This window comes from Nuphar pumila, chromosome 11, assembly GCF_984573655.1.
Source record: "Nuphar pumila chromosome 11, dmNupPumi1.hap1.1, whole genome shotgun sequence".
NCBI classification, from domain to species: domain Eukaryota; kingdom Viridiplantae; phylum Streptophyta; class Magnoliopsida; order Nymphaeales; family Nymphaeaceae; genus Nuphar; species Nuphar pumila.
Genome location: NC_143259.1, coordinates 104,884,364 through 104,906,921, shown reverse-complemented (window position 1 = coordinate 104,906,921; position 22,558 = coordinate 104,884,364). Strand labels below are relative to the sequence as shown.

At 38.1% G+C, this 22,558-nt stretch overlaps 1 protein-coding gene across 5 annotated transcripts in view; it reads right to left on the bottom strand.

Moving 5' to 3' along the window:
* LOC149822676 (SAC3 family protein A-like) overlaps positions 1 to 22,558 on the bottom strand; it is an 83,035-nt gene that overhangs the window by 24,482 nt on the left and 35,995 nt on the right. For 3 of the 5 annotated variants that reach the window (XM_089979968.1, XM_089979969.1, XM_089979971.1), the window contains exons 7-11: positions 14,506 to 14,683; positions 13,773 to 14,243; positions 13,490 to 13,630; positions 13,208 to 13,267; positions 3,617 to 3,747 (exon numbers count right to left, since the gene is read on the bottom strand). In XM_089979968.1, coding sequence (XP_089836094.1) covers positions 3,617 to 3,747; positions 13,208 to 13,267; positions 13,490 to 13,630; positions 13,773 to 14,243; positions 14,506 to 14,683 — 981 coding nt within the window. Of the gene's footprint in view, positions 1 to 3,616; positions 3,748 to 4,587; positions 4,844 to 13,207; positions 13,268 to 13,489; positions 13,631 to 13,772; positions 14,244 to 14,505; positions 14,684 to 22,558 lie in introns of those variants that run through there. The other 2 variants (XM_089979970.1, XM_089979972.1) reach the window with 2 other exon arrangements.

Genomic DNA, 22,558 nt, shown 5'->3' with positions numbered 1-22,558 from the left:
GGGCACATTAGCGAGAAAACAAAGATTTACCATGGACGATCTGCAATAATACTTAGGAAACCATTCCTTCTATTTGAAGAGAATATCAAGTTTGTACAAAATTTGGGTTTCCTCAAGGGAAAACCGTATCAAAAACCAAAAATGTCCAGGAGAAGCACTACGAGCAGAAACAGTGGATCCTTAAATCATCTCGCAGTCGCGCCATCGCCTGTTGCACCTAATCGTCACCTGTACCCATGAGATGGGTTAGTTTTGTGAAAAACTAGCAGGAGTGTACAAAGACAGAAATAACTAAATTAGGCATAGATAATTTATGCAGCAGGTAGTAACGAGCGAACTAAGCAGATAGACTGAAGGAATAAGCTAAGTACAACAAACTGAAAAGGGTGTGCATGCTCAATTTAGTTATTACTTGATAACCGACCATGCGGGTACATACATGGCACGTGAGTCGAAACAGTCGAGTCCAAGCCGAGTGTTCATTATGTTAAGTATTTTAATATACCTCGGTTGTCTGACTGAATCCTATTCCTATGGAGACGACCGATGGTCGAGAGAGTAAGTCCCCAAGGCCTGATAGGGATGCATCCAACTTCTGCAGAAGTGTTAGGCTAACTTATATAGCCCCTATCCCCTCCCCCTAACCTCCGATGACTGGGGAAAAATGGGTCTTTTGCCCTTTTTTGGAAGCCATAAATGGACTGTCCATCGGAGTTGGTACCCTTCGTCCTCTCTCTTGACGAAGCAAGGTTGAATTGAGCGCGACGGGGTTTCTTAGCCGTTGCATCATTCTTCATGCTCTGGTCCATTAGACCGAAACGAGCATCTTGCCTATGAAGGCGATCCCACTCTTATATGTGTTTTCAACAACCTGCACTAAGCATTAATCGAGGTCATAAGACTCTCTCATCCAATCGTCGTAGTACTAACATGTCTCGCATGTTTAAGAAGTACACTTACGAGAAAAGGGATACAGGTCCCTAATAGGAGCCTCGGGAGTGTGTTTCGCAAAGATATAATGTTTTTTTAAAAACTATTTTAACATATTAAATCTTTCGAAACGACACACAATCTTGCCAACATAAGGCATGTGATTTTCTCGAATCTGACATCCGATGACGCAGTGTCTGGGTGCTATGTAAGTCACGACACTGGTTTTGGTAAATGGGTTTCACAAAAGAACCTATCACCCAACAACTTGGTCTTGCTCCAGATCAAGGGTTTCCCCAAAACATATCGGGTGGAAAGAGGAATAGGTATTCCTCTCGAATACACTGAGTCTATGGCAAGGAAAAGAAACAAAAGATAATAATGCGAAAAGGAAGTGCCTGGGCGCGAAGCGCGACGGCAAACAGGAACTACGAAAGCAAGGGACAAGGATCGCGAAACCGCGTCCTTGAATTAAAAGACAGTAAGTAGTAACTATGAAAGCAAAAGCCTGGGCGCAAAGCGCGACGACAACAGAAACAGAAAGTGCGTAAGCAAAGGACAAGGACCGCGAAACCGCGTCCTTGAATTAAAAGACAATAAGCAGTAAATACGAAAGTAAAGCCTGGGCGCAAAGCGCGACGGCAAACTGAAATGCGAAAGCAAAGGACAAGGATCCCGAAACCGCGTCCTTGATTTAAAAGTGTACTTATATACATATAAGTATATAAATATATCATTAAGTCCTTTCGATTATCAATTATTTAAGCTTGATTTAATTATTTAAGTCCTTGTGCAACTTCTCCTACCTTGGAGTATTGCGAGAATGAAACCGTCTACGAACGTAAGTGATCGTCGGTTTAGTTCGCGGGGCGCGAACGGGATCCGTTGCGTAACACTGCAAAAGTACGTAGTTTAGCATGTATAAAATGAATATAGGTAGGGAGAAAGCTCGGTTTCTCCGCAACTCAATGCAGGGGTCATCGGCCCCTACCGTTACGAAAGAGAACGGGGTAGGGTCCAATGACCCATGCCACTAAAAGGAGATGGGTGCAGGGGCCATCGGGGCCCATGCTGGGTTTTTAAAAGGAGGGGCAGGAGCCTTTGGCTCCTGCCAACCTTCTTAAAAGAAAGGGGCAGGGGCCGAAGGCCCCTGCCAAGGGAATGCATAGGGGGAGAGTGCAGGGGCCAAAGCCCCTGCCGAGCCCTTGCTCGCCAGAAAAAGAGACAAGGGCCTCTGGCCCTTGTCGGTTAAAAGAGGGGCAGGGGCCAAAATGGCCCCTGCTGGGTTTTTTTTCCAAAAGAAGGGAGGCAGGAGCCAAAGTGGCTCCGGCTTCTCTTTTAAGGAGAAGAGTAGGGGCCATCGGCCCCTACCAAAAGAGAAGGGCAGGGGCCTATCGGCCCCTGCCAGAAGAGAAGGGAGAGAGCGCAGGGGCCAAAGGCCCCCTGCGGCTATCTAAGAGGCGGCAGGGGCCAATGGCCCCTGTCGTTCGTGGAGAAAAAAGGGGGGGCAGGGGCCATTGGCCCCTGCGGGACTGAAAAAAAAAAGGGGGCAGGGGCTGATGGCCCCTGCCGGAAGGTGAACAGAAGGAGGGGGGGGGGGGGGGGGGGGTAGTCGCAGGGGCCTTTGCCCCCTGCCTACCGTAACAGGAGAGGAGACAGTGAGGGAGGGGGCTCACCTGCGGCTGCCGGAGAGAAGGGAGGACGCCGGGGAGGTGGTTGTTGAGGAGGGAGCTCGCCGGAGAGGGTGGCGCCGTGAAGGGGGGGGGGGGGGGGGGGTTGGCCTGCGTCGGCAAAGGGAGAGGGAGATGGAGTCGGGGGAAGAGAGAGAGATGAGAGGGAGAGAGAGTCGGGGGGGGGGGGGGGTCGGGGGAGGCTCGTAGGCCCTCCCCTCTCCCCTCTCGTCTTTTAATAGGGAGGGGGCGCACACAGGGCCCGCCCCCTGTGTCGCCGGAGAGGCCCCCTGCCGTGGGCTGCCAGTCCCCTCGAAAAGGGTTTTCGAGGGGCTGGCACAGGTTGGATCCGGGTCGGGTCTGGACCCGACCCGGGTCCGATCTTTTTTAAAAAAAAAAATTTAACTGATTTTTACAGTTACTTCAATAGAATTACTTTTTTATTTTTGCTTTAAAATTTACAATCTTATTATTGTTATATGTATATATATATATATATATATATATAGCCGTGTCCCCGTGTCCAAAATTTTTGAAATTGCTCCGCTAGCATGTCGCACCCGTACCCGCACCCATGTGACATAGATTCATACCTATAAGAAACAGAAAACCAGAACCACATACCAGTTCCTTGTGACTACTTTTTAGTTCAAGTATCAGGACATATCAGCACACTACTTTTTGTTTAGGAGTGTAATAGAGCTGATCAAGTCATTTTCTAAGCTTAAACATTTCTATCTGATTTAATGAAAAGACATTCTTTGGAAGGATAACAGGTCTGTGTAAAAGCAGCTTTAGTGTTATTACGAGAATGAGTTGAAATGCATCAAAGATCCTAAAACTATAAACTCAAAGGATCCACATCATGCATATAAATACAGACAAATAAAGTTTTTTTATATATAACTGACACATGTTTCATCCAAGGAAGAATATCATCCACTAGATGATAATCAAATAAGACAATGCAGTAACACAAGCATGAAGAGTATATTTATGCAGAAAACGATGAATACCTTGCCATAACAGATGAAAGATCTCTGTTGTTATTCGAATGCAAAATAGCACACAGCAAATTGTAAGCAGAAAACTCCAGGTGGGATCCCTCAATTCCTTCAGAATACAAGCCTTTCAGTTGTGACTGGCACTGCAAAATGCAAAAATAAAAGGAACAATGAAACAAAAAAATTGATCAACTTTGAAAAACAAAACAATAAGAGGGTTAGCTATGAACAAAAGCACAATTTTCAATCTTAGTGTTTAGACAAAGACATTTGTGCCAAAAGAAAAAAGATAAAAAAAGGAATATTTAGTTAGTTACATTTTCTCATGCCTCTTATATTATCAATAAAATAAATTTATCCCTGTACATGATTTCATCTACAATATAGAACAAAATTATTATCTGTTGGCTGTATCTTCCATTGATCAGTAAATATTCCTTTTAAGCAATTGATCTTCATCAACAATAATCGTATGATGGCCTTGTATATGCTTTGATCCAAGGTTGTAAGTATAGTATTGTTACCCATATCGGTCGGGCCCAAAGTAACACTGTATTGTATCGTACTGTCGTAAATGTATCGTCAATTTTTAATAAAATTTTTAAAAAATTCCAAAAAAACAACTAAAAAAATTAGCATAAATTCTAAAAAAACATCACATAAAACAATTACAACCATAAAACCACATATTAAGGCAACTACATAATTCAAATTAATAACAAATCATATCACATAAAACAATTAAAGCCTTGCATTTAACCAACTAACTAACAATATTAAATTCACATTCAAGTCATATTAAAATGTCATAACTCATAAGTCATAACTACACTACTAAGAGTTCATGATAACTAAAAACATTATATTTAACTGTCTTACATGTCAATTTTCATCTCTAAAGTTCTAAATTATAAAGATCCTAAAACTAAACTATCTTATAGAACTTATTTGCCAAACATCAAGACAGTATTTCCTCAGTTCTGCATCCAACTGCCGCTCGATGATCTCTTTATATTGGGCCATTTTTTTGGCAAGCGGGTCATCATCATCATCATCTTCAGAATCTGGAACAATGATTGAAAGTCCTTCATCTTTACATTTTTTGCAAAATTCTTCTTCGAATTTCTTCTAGTTCGGCAATAACATCAACATGAAACGTTGCCGGAATAGATGGAGAATCATATGGACGTATATTTTGATATTGACCTGCAATATGTTGCTTAAATCTATGCAGCCCACCTATAATAATAGCATCACAAAACAGACATCTCAAATTCAATGATAACCCTAGTCGTGGTACATCATTAATGCTTCTACAATATTGCCATGAAGGATCATTTCTAATATGACATGAACGTCAAGACAAGATCAAAGGATCTAAAATAAAACACAACCAATTAAAAAACTCAATAAGCAAAGAATAAGAAGCACCAGACACACCTTACACCCAAAACACTCAATAAAAAGCAAAGAATAGGGACTTTGTACCTTAACCCACTTCCTTGACTGAAAAAATGGTGAAAATACACTCTTGATAAAATCGCAAAAGCTCTCTCCCTTGCGCACGAATCGGCTCCCAAATCAATCTCACGGAACCTAGGGTTCGTGTGTTCCTTTTAATGGACTCTAGACATATGAAGAACTCGACCCGCAAGAGGTCTTTTTAACTCACAATGAAAAAAATACAACTTTTGGCCTTTTTAAGTGTGTTGATATTGTATTGTATGATACACCCGATACGGGTTCGATACACACTAGTATCGTGATACAAGTGAGTATCGTTTAGCAAAACACAAAAGTAGCGATATGTATTGTACTGTATCGTATGATACAGCACAATATGTACAACCATGCTTTGATCTTCAAAAACCAATTGATCTTCATCTTCTTAATTTCCCATTTACCTTTTTAAGTTTAGGAGATTCTTCAAGATTCCAGATATACCCAATAATCATTTTGATAAGTGCTTATCCCTACTTTTAAGCACCTTGAATGTGCCTCACTGGTGAAGGAGATGTCCACCTCTGTATCTTCCATGATAAGACAATGACTTCATGAAATTGCAACTAACTGTTGCATAAATAACCAAATGGTCCTAGAAGTTAGAAGTCCATAAAGTAAAGTTAGTAGGTAACAAATAATCCTGCTGAAATAGAAGGCACATCTTGACTCACCACCAGTTTTCTCTGCAGATTTTGATTTCCCTAGATATCAACAGTTTATAACTAATAAAGGCAGAAAAATAATGCTGATGGCTAAAAACCATATGATCTGATTCTATACCATTACCAGCCTCTCACAGTTACGCTGTCAACCATGTTAAATAATGTAACATAATTGAACATGTAATCTCATAGTTTTAGTTTACTTTTAAAAGTTTAGTTAGGATTAGGTTAGTTTATTTAACTAGGTTAGGTTTCTTTCTTTTTTTTTGTTTATTTTTGGACTTTTTTGGCTTTATGCTTTTTTGACCAAAGTCAAAAAGCATAAAGTAGAAAGAGCTGTTGGACTCCCAACAGCTCTATTTAGAGCCGTTGGGAGCCCAACGACTCCCTCATTCCCTCTCTCCCTTGTATTATAAATAAGGGGTGATCCCCTTGTGTTTTGAATTAAGGCTTTTCATAAAGCCCTTTCACATTCAATAACAACAACAACAACAACAACTACGCCTTCATCCCAAAACAATTGGGGTCAGCGATATGAACCAAAAAAGAAATTCATTTTGGGTCTTCCACATGAATCCTTTTCCTCCAATCATTTCTATCCAACGCCATGTCCTTCAAAGCATTCATATCCTTTCCTATCATCTCCATCCAAGTCTTCCTAGGCCTACCCCGACCTCTTTTAACTAATATATTTTCCCATTTCTCCAACCTTCCAACTGGAGCATCATTAGGCCTTCGCCGAATATGTCCAAACCACCGTAAACGATTCTCTCGCATCTTATTTTCAATGGGTGCAACACCTACCTTCTTACGTATCTCTTCGTTCCGAATCTTATCTTTTATTGTATTTCCACACATCCATCTAAGCATCCGCATCTCAGCTACACTCATTTTTTGAATATGATGTCTCTTGGCAGCCCAACATTCCGTACCATATAGTAAAGCGGGTCTAATAGTCGTCCTATAAAACTTTCCCTTCAACCGCAATGGCATTCTACGATCGCACAGCACTCCAGTAGCACTTTTCCATTTCATCCACCCAACCTTTATCCTATGATTTACATCTCCATCAATTTCTCCATACTTTTGAATGATGGATCCCAAATATTTGAAATAATCATTCACCGGTATATCTTGCTCACCAAGCTTCACTACACATTCAATAAAAAGGTTTATTTTTTATGCCCCTGTGCATGTGTATTCGTGTCATTTGTGCACTTGTGAGAGTTCTCCTTGTGCCTTTGTGCACACCTCTTGTCTCAAGTATTGTGTGTACACACACTCTCTTTATAGAGATTTTCATATGGTATGAGAGCAAGGTTGCTTGGGGAAAGAAAATCTTGCGGTTCTTTACAATATTGAGTACCTCGAAAAGTGTGCCTTCAACTTTCTTGGAATTGGCATGAAGACTTCTCTTGATCCTAATATTTTAGAAGATTACTACAAGTAAGATTTAAAATCTCATTGTAGTACGTATTCTTTTCTCTCATCTTATCTCTCTAATGGGTGAAAAAGACTCTCATTTCTCACTTGCTTTAAGCTCAATGGCTCCAATTATCACGTGTGGGTTGAAAATATGGAAGCTCATATTAAAGGAAAAGGGCTGTGAGGTTATGTTCAAGGCTCGATTCCAGAACCAGAGCCTAAAATTACTTTGATTGAAAGAGGAGAAATCAAAATTCTTGCAGGAGATGAAAGAACTAAAGCTCTTGAAGAATATAGCAAAAAACATGAGGAATGGAAAATGAAGAACTTCAAGATTTTGTCGTAGATCTTCTCCTCCGTTGAGACTAGAATCAACGCCAATATTATAAAGTTTAAAAAAGCTTCTTAAGCATGGGAGTACATTGAGAAGATGTACACTTCTAGAGACTTGTCCCACAAGTATTACCTTCAAAAGAGGGCGTTAACCCTTCTTCAAGGGGAGATGACTATAAGGGAATATTTTGCCGAACTCTCTCTAATTTGGGATGAGTTTGCTATGCTCGAACCTAAGTGGAGTGGAGAAGCCATAGAGCTTCGTCATAAACAACTAGAAGAAGATCGATTTTTAAACTTTTTGAATGGGCTAAGGCCCGAGTTTGAGCAAATTAGATCTTCTCTCCTATCCTCCTTCACCTCTCCCTCTCTTATAGACGTCATTACAAAATTAAGTGGAGAGGAAACTCGTATGGGCATTAGCAAGCAAAATCCAAGTGTTCTTGCAATGCCCACAAATCAAGCTGAGTGTGATGGAGCAAATGTCGTTTCTAGGCTCGGGAACAACTTGAGAACATATAAACTTCCTCATTTTAAAAGTCAAAATCAAAGTGGTCAAGGCGGAAGAAGGGACTATAGCAAAATTGTGTGTCACTTTTGCAAAGAGCCGGGTCATATCAAACCGGTTTGTCCTAAGTGAAAGAAATTACTAGCAATGGCCACCACATCTCACCCACAAAAAGATGAATCTACAAATGGAGCTCTATCTCTAAATCAAATTGTGGAAGCTCTTCAACCTCTTCTTAAGGGAGTTACTTTCTGTGCTGCCATGTCTACTCCTTCTCCTTCAGGTAAAACCTCTTCACTTTTAGATTCCGGTGCTTCATTTCATATGTCTCCAAACATTTCCTCTCTTTCCGAATATTTTGAAAGTCCGTCACCATTGTTTGTTTCAACTGCGGATGGCACTTCTCTTGAAATTAAGGGAATTGAAAATTTTAAAACCCAAAACTTCTTTATTCCTAAAATTAGATTTATACCAAAATTGAATTTGAACGTACTTTCCGTCTCTCAACTCTCGGACCTTGGGTGTGACATTCACTTCTCACCTAATAAATTTTTAATACAGGATCACAGGTCCGGGAGGTTGATTGGGGAAGGCTCTAGGAAGGGAGACTTATATTATGTTGACTCTCTTCAAATTCTTAAAACCCCCTTTTGTAACGTGGCCCAACATAAAGACATAAATGTTTGGCACGAAAGACTTGGTCATCCTAATATCACCAAGTTGTCCTATTTGGACATTACTGAAAATCTTTGTAAAAGTACTTTCTCTTGTAATGATTGCATTCTTGAAAAAATGAGAAGTATGTCTTTTAAACAAAGATCTATGTTTACCTCTAAACCTTTTGAAATTATTCATTCGGATGTTTGGGAACAGGCACCTGTTATATCCAAAGGAGGTTTTGCCTATTATGTGATTTTTGTGGATGATTTTTCAGGATTTTTGTTGGATATATTTTCTCAAACATAAGCATGAAGTCTTTACATGTTTTAAATCATATCATATGATGATCAAAAATCAATTTAATAGTAATTTAAAGATATTTAGGACTGATTCTGGAGGTGAATATCTATCTAATGAATTTAAGAAATATCTTGAAAACTATGATACTGTCCATCAAAGATCATGTCTTAAGACCCCACAACAAAATGGTTTGGCCGAAAGGAAGCATAGGCATATAATTGAAATCACTAGAACCCTTCTTATTTCCCAAAGTATTCCAAAAAAATTTTGGGCCAAAGTGGCTCTTGCTTTCGTTTATCTTATTAATCGTCTTCCATCCAAAAATTTAGATAAAATCTCTCCTTTTGAAACTCTATATGAAAAAGAACTTGATTATAATAGGTTGAGAGTTTTTGATTGAAAGTGCTTTGTCCTTATAGATAAAAATGATAAACTCTCACCAAAAGTCATTCCTTGTGCTTTTCTTAGCTATTCTGAAACCCAAAAAGGGTTTCAATGTTATGATACTAAGAATGATAAGTTATATGTTTCAAGGAATGTAACATTTTTGAAAAATGATAGCGGTTTTAAAAAGAATGAATCTCATTTAGAAAATGTCGACTATTCCTTTCTTTTTGACCTATTATATAAAGATGATGATATCTCTAATGATGATGAATCAACATATAACAGTGACAATGAAATGGTGGAAATCAATAATAACTCTAACCCTACTACCTCTCAAGAAGAAAATATAACTAGAGACCCTATCACCTATACTCGTAGAGATAGACACACCTTTAGAAGTGCTATTGAGCAATATAGTGAACCTAGTGAATCTATCTCCACACATGATTCAAACCTTAGAAGAACCAAAAGAACTAGAAGAACACCGTCTAGATTCGTATCCTTTGATTTTTTCTCTCCTAAATATCGGGTTTGCTTAAGTGTCATTCACTCGTATATTGAACCAAAAAAATGTGAAGATGTCAAACGATGTATTGAATAGAGAGAAGCCATGGAGAGTAAACTCAAAGCGCTTAGGAAAACCAACACTTGGGAATTTCAAATGCTTCCAAGTGGAAAGAAAACCATAGGATGTTGATGGGCGTTTAAAGTCAAAACCAAGAGTGATGGATCTCTTGAGAGGTACAAAGCTCGTTTTGTAGCTAAAGGGTATATTCAAGAATACGGGATTGACTATGAAGAGACATTTTCTCCAGTAGCTCGTATGATTACTGTCAGATGTCTCATCACCATTGCTTCCATTAGAAAATGAAATATTTACCAAATCGATGTCAAAAATGTCTTTCTAAATGGTGATCTTAATGAAGAAGTCTACATGGATGCTCCACCTGATATGAAAATTCCTAAATATAAAGTTCTTCGTCTTCATAAAGCTCTTTATGGCTTGAAACAAGCTCCCAAAGCTTGACACGATAGGTTTAATAATATAATGACTCAAAATGGTTTTACTTCATGCTATACTGACACTGCATTGTTTGTTAAGAAATTTGATGCAGGGATAGTTATATTACTATTATATGTTGATATGTTAATAACAGGTGATGATGCCAAAGGAATCAAGAGCATTAAATCTATCTTGACTTCAAAATTTGAAATGTCAGACTTAGGATTTCTAACATGTTTTTTGGGAATTGAGGTTGCCTATTCTCACAGAAGTTATTTTTTGTCTCAAACTAAACTTGCTTGTGAGATTCTTCACCGATCAGGAATCACAGATGACAAGGTTTGTGAAACTCCTGAAATAGTAGGTTCGAAGATGAAGATTGATGATGGGATTCTCCTAAAAGATCTCACACCTTACTGACAACTGGTTGGATCTTTAACGTACCTCAGCATTACGAGGCCTGATATTTCTCATGCAGTACATGTTGCTAGTCAGTTTCAACATGCATCTACTACAGTTCATATGAGCGTCATTCTCCACATCGTCAGATACATAAAGGGTACAGTAAATAAGGGGGTATTTATATCTTCTTCTTCAGAATTGAATTTAATTGCTTACACTGACTTTAACTAGGGAGGTGACCCAAATAACCGTCACTCCACCATTGGTTTTTTTGTTTTTTTAGGAGAATCTTTAATTTCTTGGAGATGCAAGAAACAACAGAAGGTCTCACCTTCATCCAGAGAAGCCGAATATAGAGCAATGACATCTACTACCATGGAGATTGTTTGGATTCGCAGCTTGCTGAAAGATATGAATATTCAAGTTCAAGGGCCCACAAAACTATGTTGTGATAATAAAAGTGCAATTTACATTGCCAAAAATCACACATTTCATGAGCGCACAAAGCACATTGAGATGGACTGCCACTATGTTCGTGAAGAATACTTAAGAAGAACCATAGACCTTCCATATGTTACATCAAAATACCAATTGACAGACTTCTTCACCAAAGTATTGTGCTCTCCAAGATTTAACTTCCTTCTTGGCAAACTTTCGGTTATGTCACCCTAAGTTTGAGGGGGGGTGTTAAATAATGTAACATAATTTAACATGTAATCTCATAGTTTTAGTTTACTTTTAAAAGTTTAGTTAGGATTAGGTTAGTTTATTTAACTAGGTTAGGTTTCTTATTCTTTTTTTGTTTATTTTGGACTTTTTTGGCTTTATGCTTTTTTGACCAAAGTCAAAAAGCATAAAGTAGAGAGAGTTGTTGGACTCCCAATAGCTCTATTTAGAGCCGTTGGGAGCCCAACGACTCCCTCTCTCCCTTGTATTATAAATAAGGGGTGATCCCCTTGTGTTTTGAATTAAGGCTTTTCATAAAGCCCTTTCACACTCAATAAAGAGGTTCATTTTTTATGCCCTTGTGCATGTGTATCCGTGTCATTTGTGCACTCATGAGAGTTCTCCTTGTTCCTTTGCGCACACCTCTTGTCTCAAGTATCGTGTGTGTACACACACTCTCTTTATAGAGATTTTCACAAACCACTACCTGACATTCCAAGCATATCAGTGTACTTGGCGCAAATACGATAACTTAAGGAATCACTCAGATGTCCCAATTAGAAAGTTGAGAATTGCAAAGGGCCGGGGTTACACAAAATCACATAAAATAGGCCCCGAGTCAGCAAATATAGCCTAGGATGACCAAGATCATGCAGCTTGAAAGATTACAGAGTCCAGCCAAACTAAGGCCAAAATGTAAATAAGACTCCAAAATCAAGGCCATGCACGACCCATCTATGTATAGCCATAAATGTAGCAATATGTTTTACATGCCCATCCAAACACATGTTACATTTTAATCCAAATTATTGCACTGAAGTCCATATGGGGCCAGTACCTAGAGCTAGAATTTGCATATCCATATGAAATTTGTATATATTACCATTTCTTGATTGTGTTTCCCTAAGACAAATAAACGATCAGAAATGGCATTTCATCTCCTTGGCATAAGCTAAATTAACTTTTGACACATGCAAAACAAAGATAAAAAGTATCAAGCCATTGGCAGATAAGTGAACACTTTCTTGCCTAAGTAGGTCATTTTCTCTCAGAAAGTTTGAAAGCATGTGATTAATTTTTTCTCATGGTAAAATGACACAAAAGGACGTGATCTTCACAGATAAAAAGATTTCCTTGTGAAAGTTTCCTCCGCTCACTGAGGAAACAATTCCCAGATAACTCAGGCAGTGGTCTACTTCCCACTGGCAAACATGCCCCAAGTTCCTGGTTCGACCACAAAAACACATATGAAATCAGCAAATAGGCCTACTGGATAAACATTATGTGAAAAGGCTACTCTTTTCTTAGGGCAGTTTCATGCCAAAGGGACATTTTCAGGCCAACAGTCAAACAACAACAAATCTTTTGAATTCCATCCAGCAGAATTCACACTTGTAAAGTTTATCATTTGGTAGGATGTGTTTTAGCCTCCAAAGAGCCAACAGCAAGTTTGGTGTGTCTGCCTGTGGAAAATTTGTGGCAGCTGTTAAAACTGTCAAGGCTATAAAGTAGATTTTTGTCCAAACCTTCCTTCCAATGAGCTCTCTGATGTTACTCTATATATTATGAAGCACAATGTACTCTAAATGAATTTCATCAAATTTTCTCCCAATCAAGGAGGAACAAATCTTAAAACATTACTATGCTGTATTATATCCATAGCTAGACTACATTTCTTTTAAGCAGGATTGCAACAAGCTCAAAATGAAGAAAAAATATTTAAAGATCTCCTTTCAACCTAACAAGGCACTAACCTGATTAAACTCAGGCAGGTCCCCAGCTTCAAGTGCTAATCTTGCATGTGTCTCATAGACCTGATAGAATGATATCACTATTAGGGACAAGCACAGGAGAAGAAAAAGAAAAAGGGCTTGCGGTTCCAAAAATAAACTTCTAAGATTAAAAGCCATAAAACAAAGAAAAAGAAAAGCCAAAATCAAATCACATTATGGGACAAATAGCACACATGTTTATCAATAATATGCTTAAGCTTGAACAGAGTAGAATTCTGTAAAGAAGTTCAATGCAAATCACACCTTTACAGTTAGTTCATTCCGTATCCGTTGTACAGTAAGATCCTGACGAATAGATTTCAATTGATCAAACTTGTAAAGGTAATTCTTTTGGGAATTTAGAACCATTTCAAGAGCTTTCGCTAATACTTCTTCAGGTCTCACCTATAAAGACACAAAACAGTTTCATTAATAAAATAGCAAGGTCTATGTACATTCACAGGCTAAACAAAACATTAAAAGGTAAAACTATGCATCTCAAAGGCATTAGGAACACAAAAGTGAATGTGGAGCTTCAGGCAGTTACAGTGGCAGGGTCAGGTGCAGAAGTAAGCCGTAGATAGTGTTTCTCAATCTCCTGGCAGGTCCCTTTCACGGTAAGTGCATCCCAGTCAATATCTTCCACAGCCCTACTGTAACTATCGTCATGACTTTTTGCAAGCAAAAGAGCACTAGCCCTTCTGCTAACAGAGTTTCCAGCTCCAACAGCTTTTGGCCTAACTTGCCTTGTTACATGTCCATGCTCATGAACAGATTCAAAGCGCTTGAAGCGATTCTCACGTCGCTTCTTTTCCTCAGGTGAATTAGCCAAAGCAACGGCACCTGAATAATATGCAGTTAAACTTGACTCCTTGTCACTGTCACTTGAATTATCTCCATTCTCAACAGCATTTGTGTTTTCAAAGAGCCGTTGCTTCTTCTCTGGCCTCCTGTTTGAGAAGAACTTTGTACCACTCCATGTGTTCTCCTTGGCCTCATATTTGATTGTAGAAGCCTGCTGTCAAATTAGATAAGAGCAGAAGCTAGGTCATCAAATATAGAAAAGCACTATGGATGCCATGATTATTTGCTGGTATCATTAGCAAAAGAAAAACATATGGGAAAAATAGCAACTTTAACAACCATCTATACATAATAATGTAGAAGAGAAAATATGTGGTCCTTGTCAATCATGATTGGCCATGTTCAAGTTCAATGTGAGTTACAATAAAGGCACAAACACAAATTACTGGGACAAAAGTCACCAGCCAAAAGATTACCATCGTCTCATTTTCTTTAAGACCATTCCAGATAACTTTCCCTTGATCGTGATTTGCTTGTGCAATCTTCTCTACCAACTTCTCCTCTGAAAGAGGCTCCCACCTACTCTTTGAACGCCTAGTAGGGCTTTTTTTAAAATTTGAAATTGTAGAAAGATCAAGAATGCCCTGCAAGTTGCTGAGAAAAAACAAGAGAAAAAAATCAAAAGTTGTGGCCAGGAATGTTTTGCACATTCTGACAAAAGATTTATTAAACAAAGCAGCAACTGCATCCTCCATCATCACTGTAATCAGACACCTCAGAGCCATCATTTGTCTAAATCTCAGATAAAACTTACTGCTAAATGAGCATAGGCTAAAGGGAAATTCCAAGCTTTTCATAATTTGTAAATTTCCAAATACCAGGATAGTCCACTGAATAGAAAGAATATCCGTAATATGTGAACACATAATACATATTTGAGAAAAGCAACCAAGGAAAGATCAATTATAGACAATGCTGGCAAGTGGCAATAGATCTCATCCTTCAGGCATGATGTTACAGTTGGAGATGTCCACCCTTTAATTTGGGGATTTTTTCTAGAGAAACTCAAAGAAATATTCCAAAAGAAGAAAAAAATATGAATAAATCATTTCTTTAAGATTTCTACCAAATGCAAGAGACTTTTCCAATATTGGAGAGGTTTGCTATGATTCTTATGATTTATAATTCACTTAGCTTTATTAACTTTTGGAAAATATCAAGGTTGTGCTTTATTCCAGTAATGACCAAATGACAGAGAATTCTACCAGAGGTCAACTTCTATTTTACATATATTATGAGAAATCTGTGCCTACAAATTCCACAAAATATGGGAATTTTTTTACCATCTTCCCAGGTTGTTAAAAAAGTAGCAAAACAATGGATTAATTGTTTTCCTCAAACATAGAATGTAGAACATAAACCCCGATCAATCTCTCTCCCAACCCACAGCTGTGGGCCTCAGCAACAATCCTCCTAGTGGTTCCAGAACAAACCTGAGTTATTCATTTATAAAGTAGGATTCACAGCATGAATCCTCCAATGAGCACAATGTAGCATAAATTTCAAAATAAAAAGTAACAATCAGGAGTAACAGCAACATTAGCCGGAGAATGCTCGGGTCGTTAGACCAGGCACCATTGTTGTCCACAGCAATGTTAATCATCACTATTGCCGTCAAGCCACAATTCACAAAATAGTGATAACTTTTTCTGATTGGATTCTTGTGTGTTTTTTAAAACTATATATTATGTAGTTCCATGCCCCAGGAGATGGTAGAATCCTACAACCTTTTGAAGGTTTGATATTAAATGATACATGTGAACTGTGAAGGACAAAGAAACCCATTGGAGTTGTACACTTGATTGAACTTTCAGCAACACACAGCATATATGCACGCCAACTACACAATGTGTTACTCACACCTTAAAAGATCATTTTGCAATGACGCACCTATATGAATGAATCTTCCCCTTCCTGGGAAAGGTAAAAATTGATTAATGTACAAATAGAAGGAACCACTAGTGATGAGCTTTCACATGAATCACATAATCGGAAATTCCTTGCACAAGCATTTATGTTGAGTTGCACCTGGATATCTATCAAAGCTGTTTTACTAGCCCCAACAAAAGGTTTTGTATACATGAACAATGGCTGGGTTAACTTCCGAATACGGTGAGGCAGTGAAGAATAGGTGCTGGAAGATGTGCAGAACCATAACAGGTGTGCTGTAGATTCCTCCTTTCTAGTTTCTACACAAGAAGCATCCACTTTCCAAGTAGAATCCTATCCTTTTCAAGTTTGTTCTGGTATTTGAAATGAAATGAGGATCTTCCAAACACGAACTTAGATCCGCACAAGAAGGTGTCTAAAAAGACACTAAAGCATAACCCTTAAAAAGGGTATAATGGGAAACAAAAGAAGAAATAAAAAATATTCTTTATTGATATGAAACACCAAATGCTTAAGAAGCATTGGAATAAAATACAAGAGGGGATGCACCCCTTTATATACAAGTGGGAGAGGAGAGCTCTTAAGGAGCTCTCCTTGTAACCGTTGGACTAGTCCAACGGTTATAAATGTAACCGTGTTGGACTAGTCCAACGGTTACATTATTAGTTAAGTTCCAAGTGGAACTTAACTAATAATGTAAGTCTAGTTCTATTAGAATTAGACTCTCAAAAAGCTAAAAAGAAAATAGCAAAAAAATAAAAATAAAATTACATAAGTATATATACAATAATAATAATAATATGAACATTATTATATATATATTACATTTTAGCACGACCCCTCAAACTTACGGTACAATGAGCGAAAGTTTGTCTAAGAGAAAGTGAAATCTCGAAGCAGCGAGAGGCTTTGTAAAGAAGTCTGCTAACTGATATTTTGAGGTAACATATGACAGATCAATTGTCCTATGTAAATATTCCTCTCTGACGTAGTGACAATCCATTTCAATGTGCTTGGTGCGTTCATGAAATGTTCTGTTGATTGCAATGTAGATCGCATTTTTGTTGTCGCAGCAGATACATGAAGCTTGTATTGTTTATGCTCCCATATCAGCAAGCAGGCGTCTGAGTCAAACTACTTCCATGGTCGTGGTTGTCATAGCACAATATTCGGCTTTTGTAGACGAGAGAGAGAGACCATCTGTTGCTTTTTGCATCTCCGTAATATCAAAGATTCACCTAAAAAGATACAAAAACCAGTGGTTGAGTGTCGGTTGTTGAGATCACCTCCCCCAATCAGCATCAGTGTATGCAATTAAATCAAGTGAAGAAGTAGAAGACAAAAAGAGTCCTCTCAAAAGAGAGGACTTGAGGTATCTGATGATACGCAAAACTGCTCCCATATGAACAGATGTGGGAGCATGCTGAAACTGGCTTGTTGTGTGGACAACATGTGTTATGTCGGGTCTGGTAATGGATAGATAGGAAAGAGCTCCGACTAGTTGTCTGTAAGGAGTCGGGTCTTCAAGGTGTTCTCCATCATCAATCCTCATTTTTACATTGAGGACTTCTGGAGTATTTACTTTCTTATCATCGATAATGCCAGACTTTAAAACAATATCAGAAGGAAATTTAGTTTGAGATAATAGATAATCCCTAGAAAAGTAAGCAACTTCAATACCTAAGAAATATCTTAATAAACTTAAATTAGTCATTTCAAAATGAGATTTAAGAAGGTTTTTGATGTTTTCAACTCCCTGTTTATCGCTTCCAGTGATGATCATATCATTCACATATAGAAGAAGCACAATGATCGCTGCATCAGAACTCTTAATAAACAAAGCAGTGTCAGTCAAGCAGAAGTGAAAACCAATATCAATCATAACATGACTAAACCTGTCATACCACACTTTGGGTGCTTGCTTAAGGCCATAAAGAGTTTTTTTCAGGCGAAGGACTTTACCCTTAGGAATATTGAGACCGGGAGGGGATTTCATGTAAATTTCTTCAATTAGGTTTCCATTTAAAAATGCATTTTTGACGTCCATCTGAAATATGGACCATTTCTTGATGGAAGCTAAGGCAATTAAGGTTCTGACTGTTGTCATACGAGCAATAGGGGCAAAGGTTTCTTCGTAGTCAATGTCATGTTCTTGGGCATAACCTTTGGTCACAAGACGAGCTTTATATCTTTCAAGAGTACCATCACTCCTAGTTTTAATCTTGTAAACTCATCGACATCCTATAGGTTTCTTCCCAAGTGGAAGGTCTTTAATAGGCCATGTAGAAGCCTTTTTCAAGTGCATCTAACTCAGTTTTCATGACTTCTACCCATTTGACATCATTCTTTGCTTGATAGTATCAAGATGGTTCTTCATATGAGTGAATTAATGCAATAACTGCCCTATATGTGGGAGAGAAAGATTTGTATAACACAAATTTTCCTGGAGGCCCTGAGACTCGGGATGACCTTCTGGTTGAAATTTCAAAATATATTTCAAGTGCACATGGAAGATTAGGCTCTCGTCGTCTTGAATATTGTATACTAGTATCTCTATGAACTTCTTCATTGTCAACATTGTAATCAAGGTCAATAATACCTTGATCATCATCAAAGTTATAGTCAGGATCATATTCATCAGATTTTGATGTTAGATCTAACAAAAAGGAGTACTCTGTAACTTCCTTTGGTTTCTCAAAATCAAAGAAGCTCTCTTTTTCTAGAAAATAAACATTTCTTGATACATATAACTTATTATTTTTGAAGTCAAAACACCTATATCCTTTTTTATTTTCAACATACCCTAAAAAAGCACAAGGAATCGCACGGGAAGAAAGTTTATCATTTTTGTCCATAAATATGGAATATTTGCATCCAAATACTCTCGGTCTAGAGTAATATGGAGAAAGGTTCACAAGTTTTTTGATTGGTGTTATATTTTGCAAAGAAGAAGAAGGCATTCAATTAATCAGATAGGTGGCATTCAAGGCAGCTTCTGCCCAAAAGATCTTTTAGGACTTGATTTGCTATTAATAGAGTCCCAGTGGTTTCCATAATATGACGATATTTTCGTTCTGCTAGCCCATTTTGTTTGGGTGTATATGGACAAGACCTTTAATGTGTGATGTCACGCAAGTTAAGGTAATTTTTAAAATCTGTGGACAAAAAATCTCCCCCTGAATCTGTGCGAAAGATGAAAATTTCATTTTGAAACTTGTTTTTAACCATATTATGAAATATTTAAAAGTATGAAAATACTTCAGACTTATGTTTTAGAAAGTAAATTCATATATGTCTGAAATAATCATCGACAAAGATAACATAATAAGCAAATCCTCCTTTAGAAATTATTTGTGCATGACCCCAAACATCCAAGTGAACTAATTCAAGTGGTCTTGAAGAGACAAAAGTTCTATTCTGAAATGGTAATCTTTTCATTTTGCCAAGAATACAATCTTTACAAATAAACGTTTCAGAATTACAAAATTTTCCTAGATTTGGAAAATGTTGAATTTTGGCTATATGAGGATGACCGAGTCTTTTGTGCCACAACTCTAACTCATTTTTCTGAATGTTGTAACAAAAAGCTTTCTTTGGCATTTCCAAAAAATCCATGGGCCTTCCCCAATCAGCTTTCTTGACTGGCGATCATGTATCCAACAACCATAAGAAGAAGAAAAAAATATTACAACCACGGTCGAATATTTGAGAAACGGATAATAGATTTAAATTTAGTTTGGAAATAAATCTTACTTCTGGAACAAACAAATTCTCAGTTTTATGGATTTTTTCAAAATTTCTTATTCCTTTTATTTCAAGAGAAGTTTCATCCGCTGTAAAAACTTTTGACACACTTGTTTTATTTTTAACACATTCGGATAAACTTTTATCATTTGGGGTCATATGAAATGAAGCACCAGAGTCAAGAAGCTAAGGAAAGTTACCTGGATCGAAAAAAGATGAAGCAGTTGCCCCAGTCAAAGCTTCTGATGAGGAGGAAGCTCCTTTGATGAGAGGTTGGAGAATCTTCATTAGCTGGGCCATAGAGACTGGTGCATCTTGATCTTTGGGTTCCGATCCAACAATCACAACTCTCTTTTCTCGAGGCTCCTTAAGCTTAGGACACTAAGGCCTGTAGTGTCTCGGTTCATGACAATGATAGCAGATAACCTTTTTCTTATCATAATCACCACCTTGGTGGTTAAAATGGGGTGGTCTATATGATCGTACATGATTCTATGCTCTGGATACAGCAAGAACAAAATCATCTTCAGCCTTTGGAGTATATTTCTTGATTTTGTTTTCCTCCATAGTTAATTCCTCTATAGTGTCGACAATAGAGGAAACTTTTCCTTGATGAAGAAGAGCCGATTTCGTTGACTCGAATTCCGGTCTTAAACCGTTTACAAATTGATAAAAATGCTCCATATCAAGTTGTTTTTGTCAGAGCTCAATATCTTCCGGACAACGCCATTTTGGCTCCAAAATATCCAATTCACTCCAAAGTTCGGATAATTCATTATAGTATTCTTGTATAGTTTTGTCACCTTGGGTCATTGATCTAACCCTTTCTTGAAGATTGCACACATGTGCAATATCTTTTAGGAAATACATATTTTTGAGATATTCCCATGCCTTATCGGCATGCTTAAACTTGGCAAGACTAAAATATTTCTTTATGTCAACGCTATTGATTAGCCATGACATAATTTTAGCGTGCCCTATTCTCCATTCTTTCCATCTCTTTTCATAGTTGGCTAAGGCTTTGCTTTTGTCTCCTTCGGTCAAGGGAACTTCTTTATCACCTGCTATTTTGGTGAGAACAAGTTTAGGTTCCGAATCGGAAACATCTACTATGCCCCACAACCCTTTTCCCCATATGTGGTGCTTCATTATTGAAGCCCACATTACATAATTTGTGTGGTTTAGCTTCATGGGTATGATGACGATTTTATCTTGATCATCCATCTTTTACAAAGGTGATAAAACAAGAAGAAAAAGAAATAAAAGAAGAGAAAGAGATGGTAAGAGAAAAACACAATATTTTGATGCTACGGTCCTTTCTTTTCTCTCCTTCCTTCAAAAGAGGCTTCAAAAACCCCAACCAAGGTGATAAAACACCTTTGCAAGCTTGGCACGGAAAACAAAGCAAGAAATCTTCATGATGTAGGATGAACCTCGCTCTGATACCATGAAATGAAATGAGGATCTTCCAAACACGAACTTAGATCCGCACAAGGTGTCTAAAAAGACACTAAAGCATAACCCTTAAAAAGGGTACAATGGAAAACAAAAGAAGAAATAAAAAATATTCTTTATTGATATGAAACACATAAAATACAAGAGTGGATGCACCCCTTTATATACAAGTGGGAGAAGAGAGCTCTTAAGGAGCTCTCCTTGTAACCGTTGGACTAGTCCAACGGTTATAAATGTAACCATGTTGGACTAGTCCAACGGTTACATAATTAGTTAAGTTCCAAGTGGAACTTAACTAATAATGTAAGTCTAGTGCTATTAGAACTAGACTCTCAAAAAGCTAAAAAGAAAATAGCAAAAAATACAGAAAAATAAAAATAAAATTACATAAGTATATATATATATTACATTTTAACAGTATTTACTTTGTCAAGAGATGTCAAACTATTTAAATCAAAAAACTCATCAGGATCTCAGGATGTACATGAAGCATTCCAAAGAATTGTTAGCCATGTCAAAGCAACTTCAAATCAGTGATTAACATTAGCAAAATAATAAAGACCTATGTCACATGGGTGCGGGTGCGGGTGCGGGCGCGGGTGCGGGTGCGGGGATTCGGCACTTCCAAAAAACCCGGGTGCGGGGGTGCGGCAGGGGCAAAAATGTCAATATATATATAGGGGGTCGGGGTTCCCCTCCCTTACGAATCAATTTTTTTTAAAAAAAGCAGTTGTCTGCTGCTTTTTTAAAAAAAAAATCGAGCAGCTGACAGCTGCTGCTGTCAGCAGCTGTCTGTCAGCTGCTGACAGAGCTGCTTTTTAAAAAAAGAATCGAGCAGCTGACAGCTGCTGTCAACAGATTTTTTTTTTTAAAAAAAAATCGCAGCATAGGCCAAATTTTTTTTTTAAAAAAAATCCAAAAAAAAAAATTGGACTTAAATGATCCTGGGTGCGGTCAACGCACCCAGGATCGGGTTGACCGCACCCGGTACCGCACCCGCACCCGCGTCGAGTCGCGTCGACGCGGGTGCGGCACCCTGCTAGCCGAATCCCTGTGACATAGATAAAGACATATTATGTGCTTAGAGTGTACTTACAAGTGATATGAACATTATGTGTAAGAGACTAGTAACTCCACCATTGGTGGGGGTTTTTGCTCCAGTAATGCCAACCCCAAGCTTGGATAAAAGGGCGCCGACAGCTGGAGATGAAGATGTGTCCCAAGATAAATCAGGAACATTGTCCATCAACAGAAAAAAATAAGCCTGCCATTTGAGATGGTCTGGATGTGTCACAGAAAACCAGTCACAGCACCAGTGAGAAAAGTTACCATGACACATAGAAGGAAAGAGAAAAAGGAGACACATGAGGACTTGGAGAA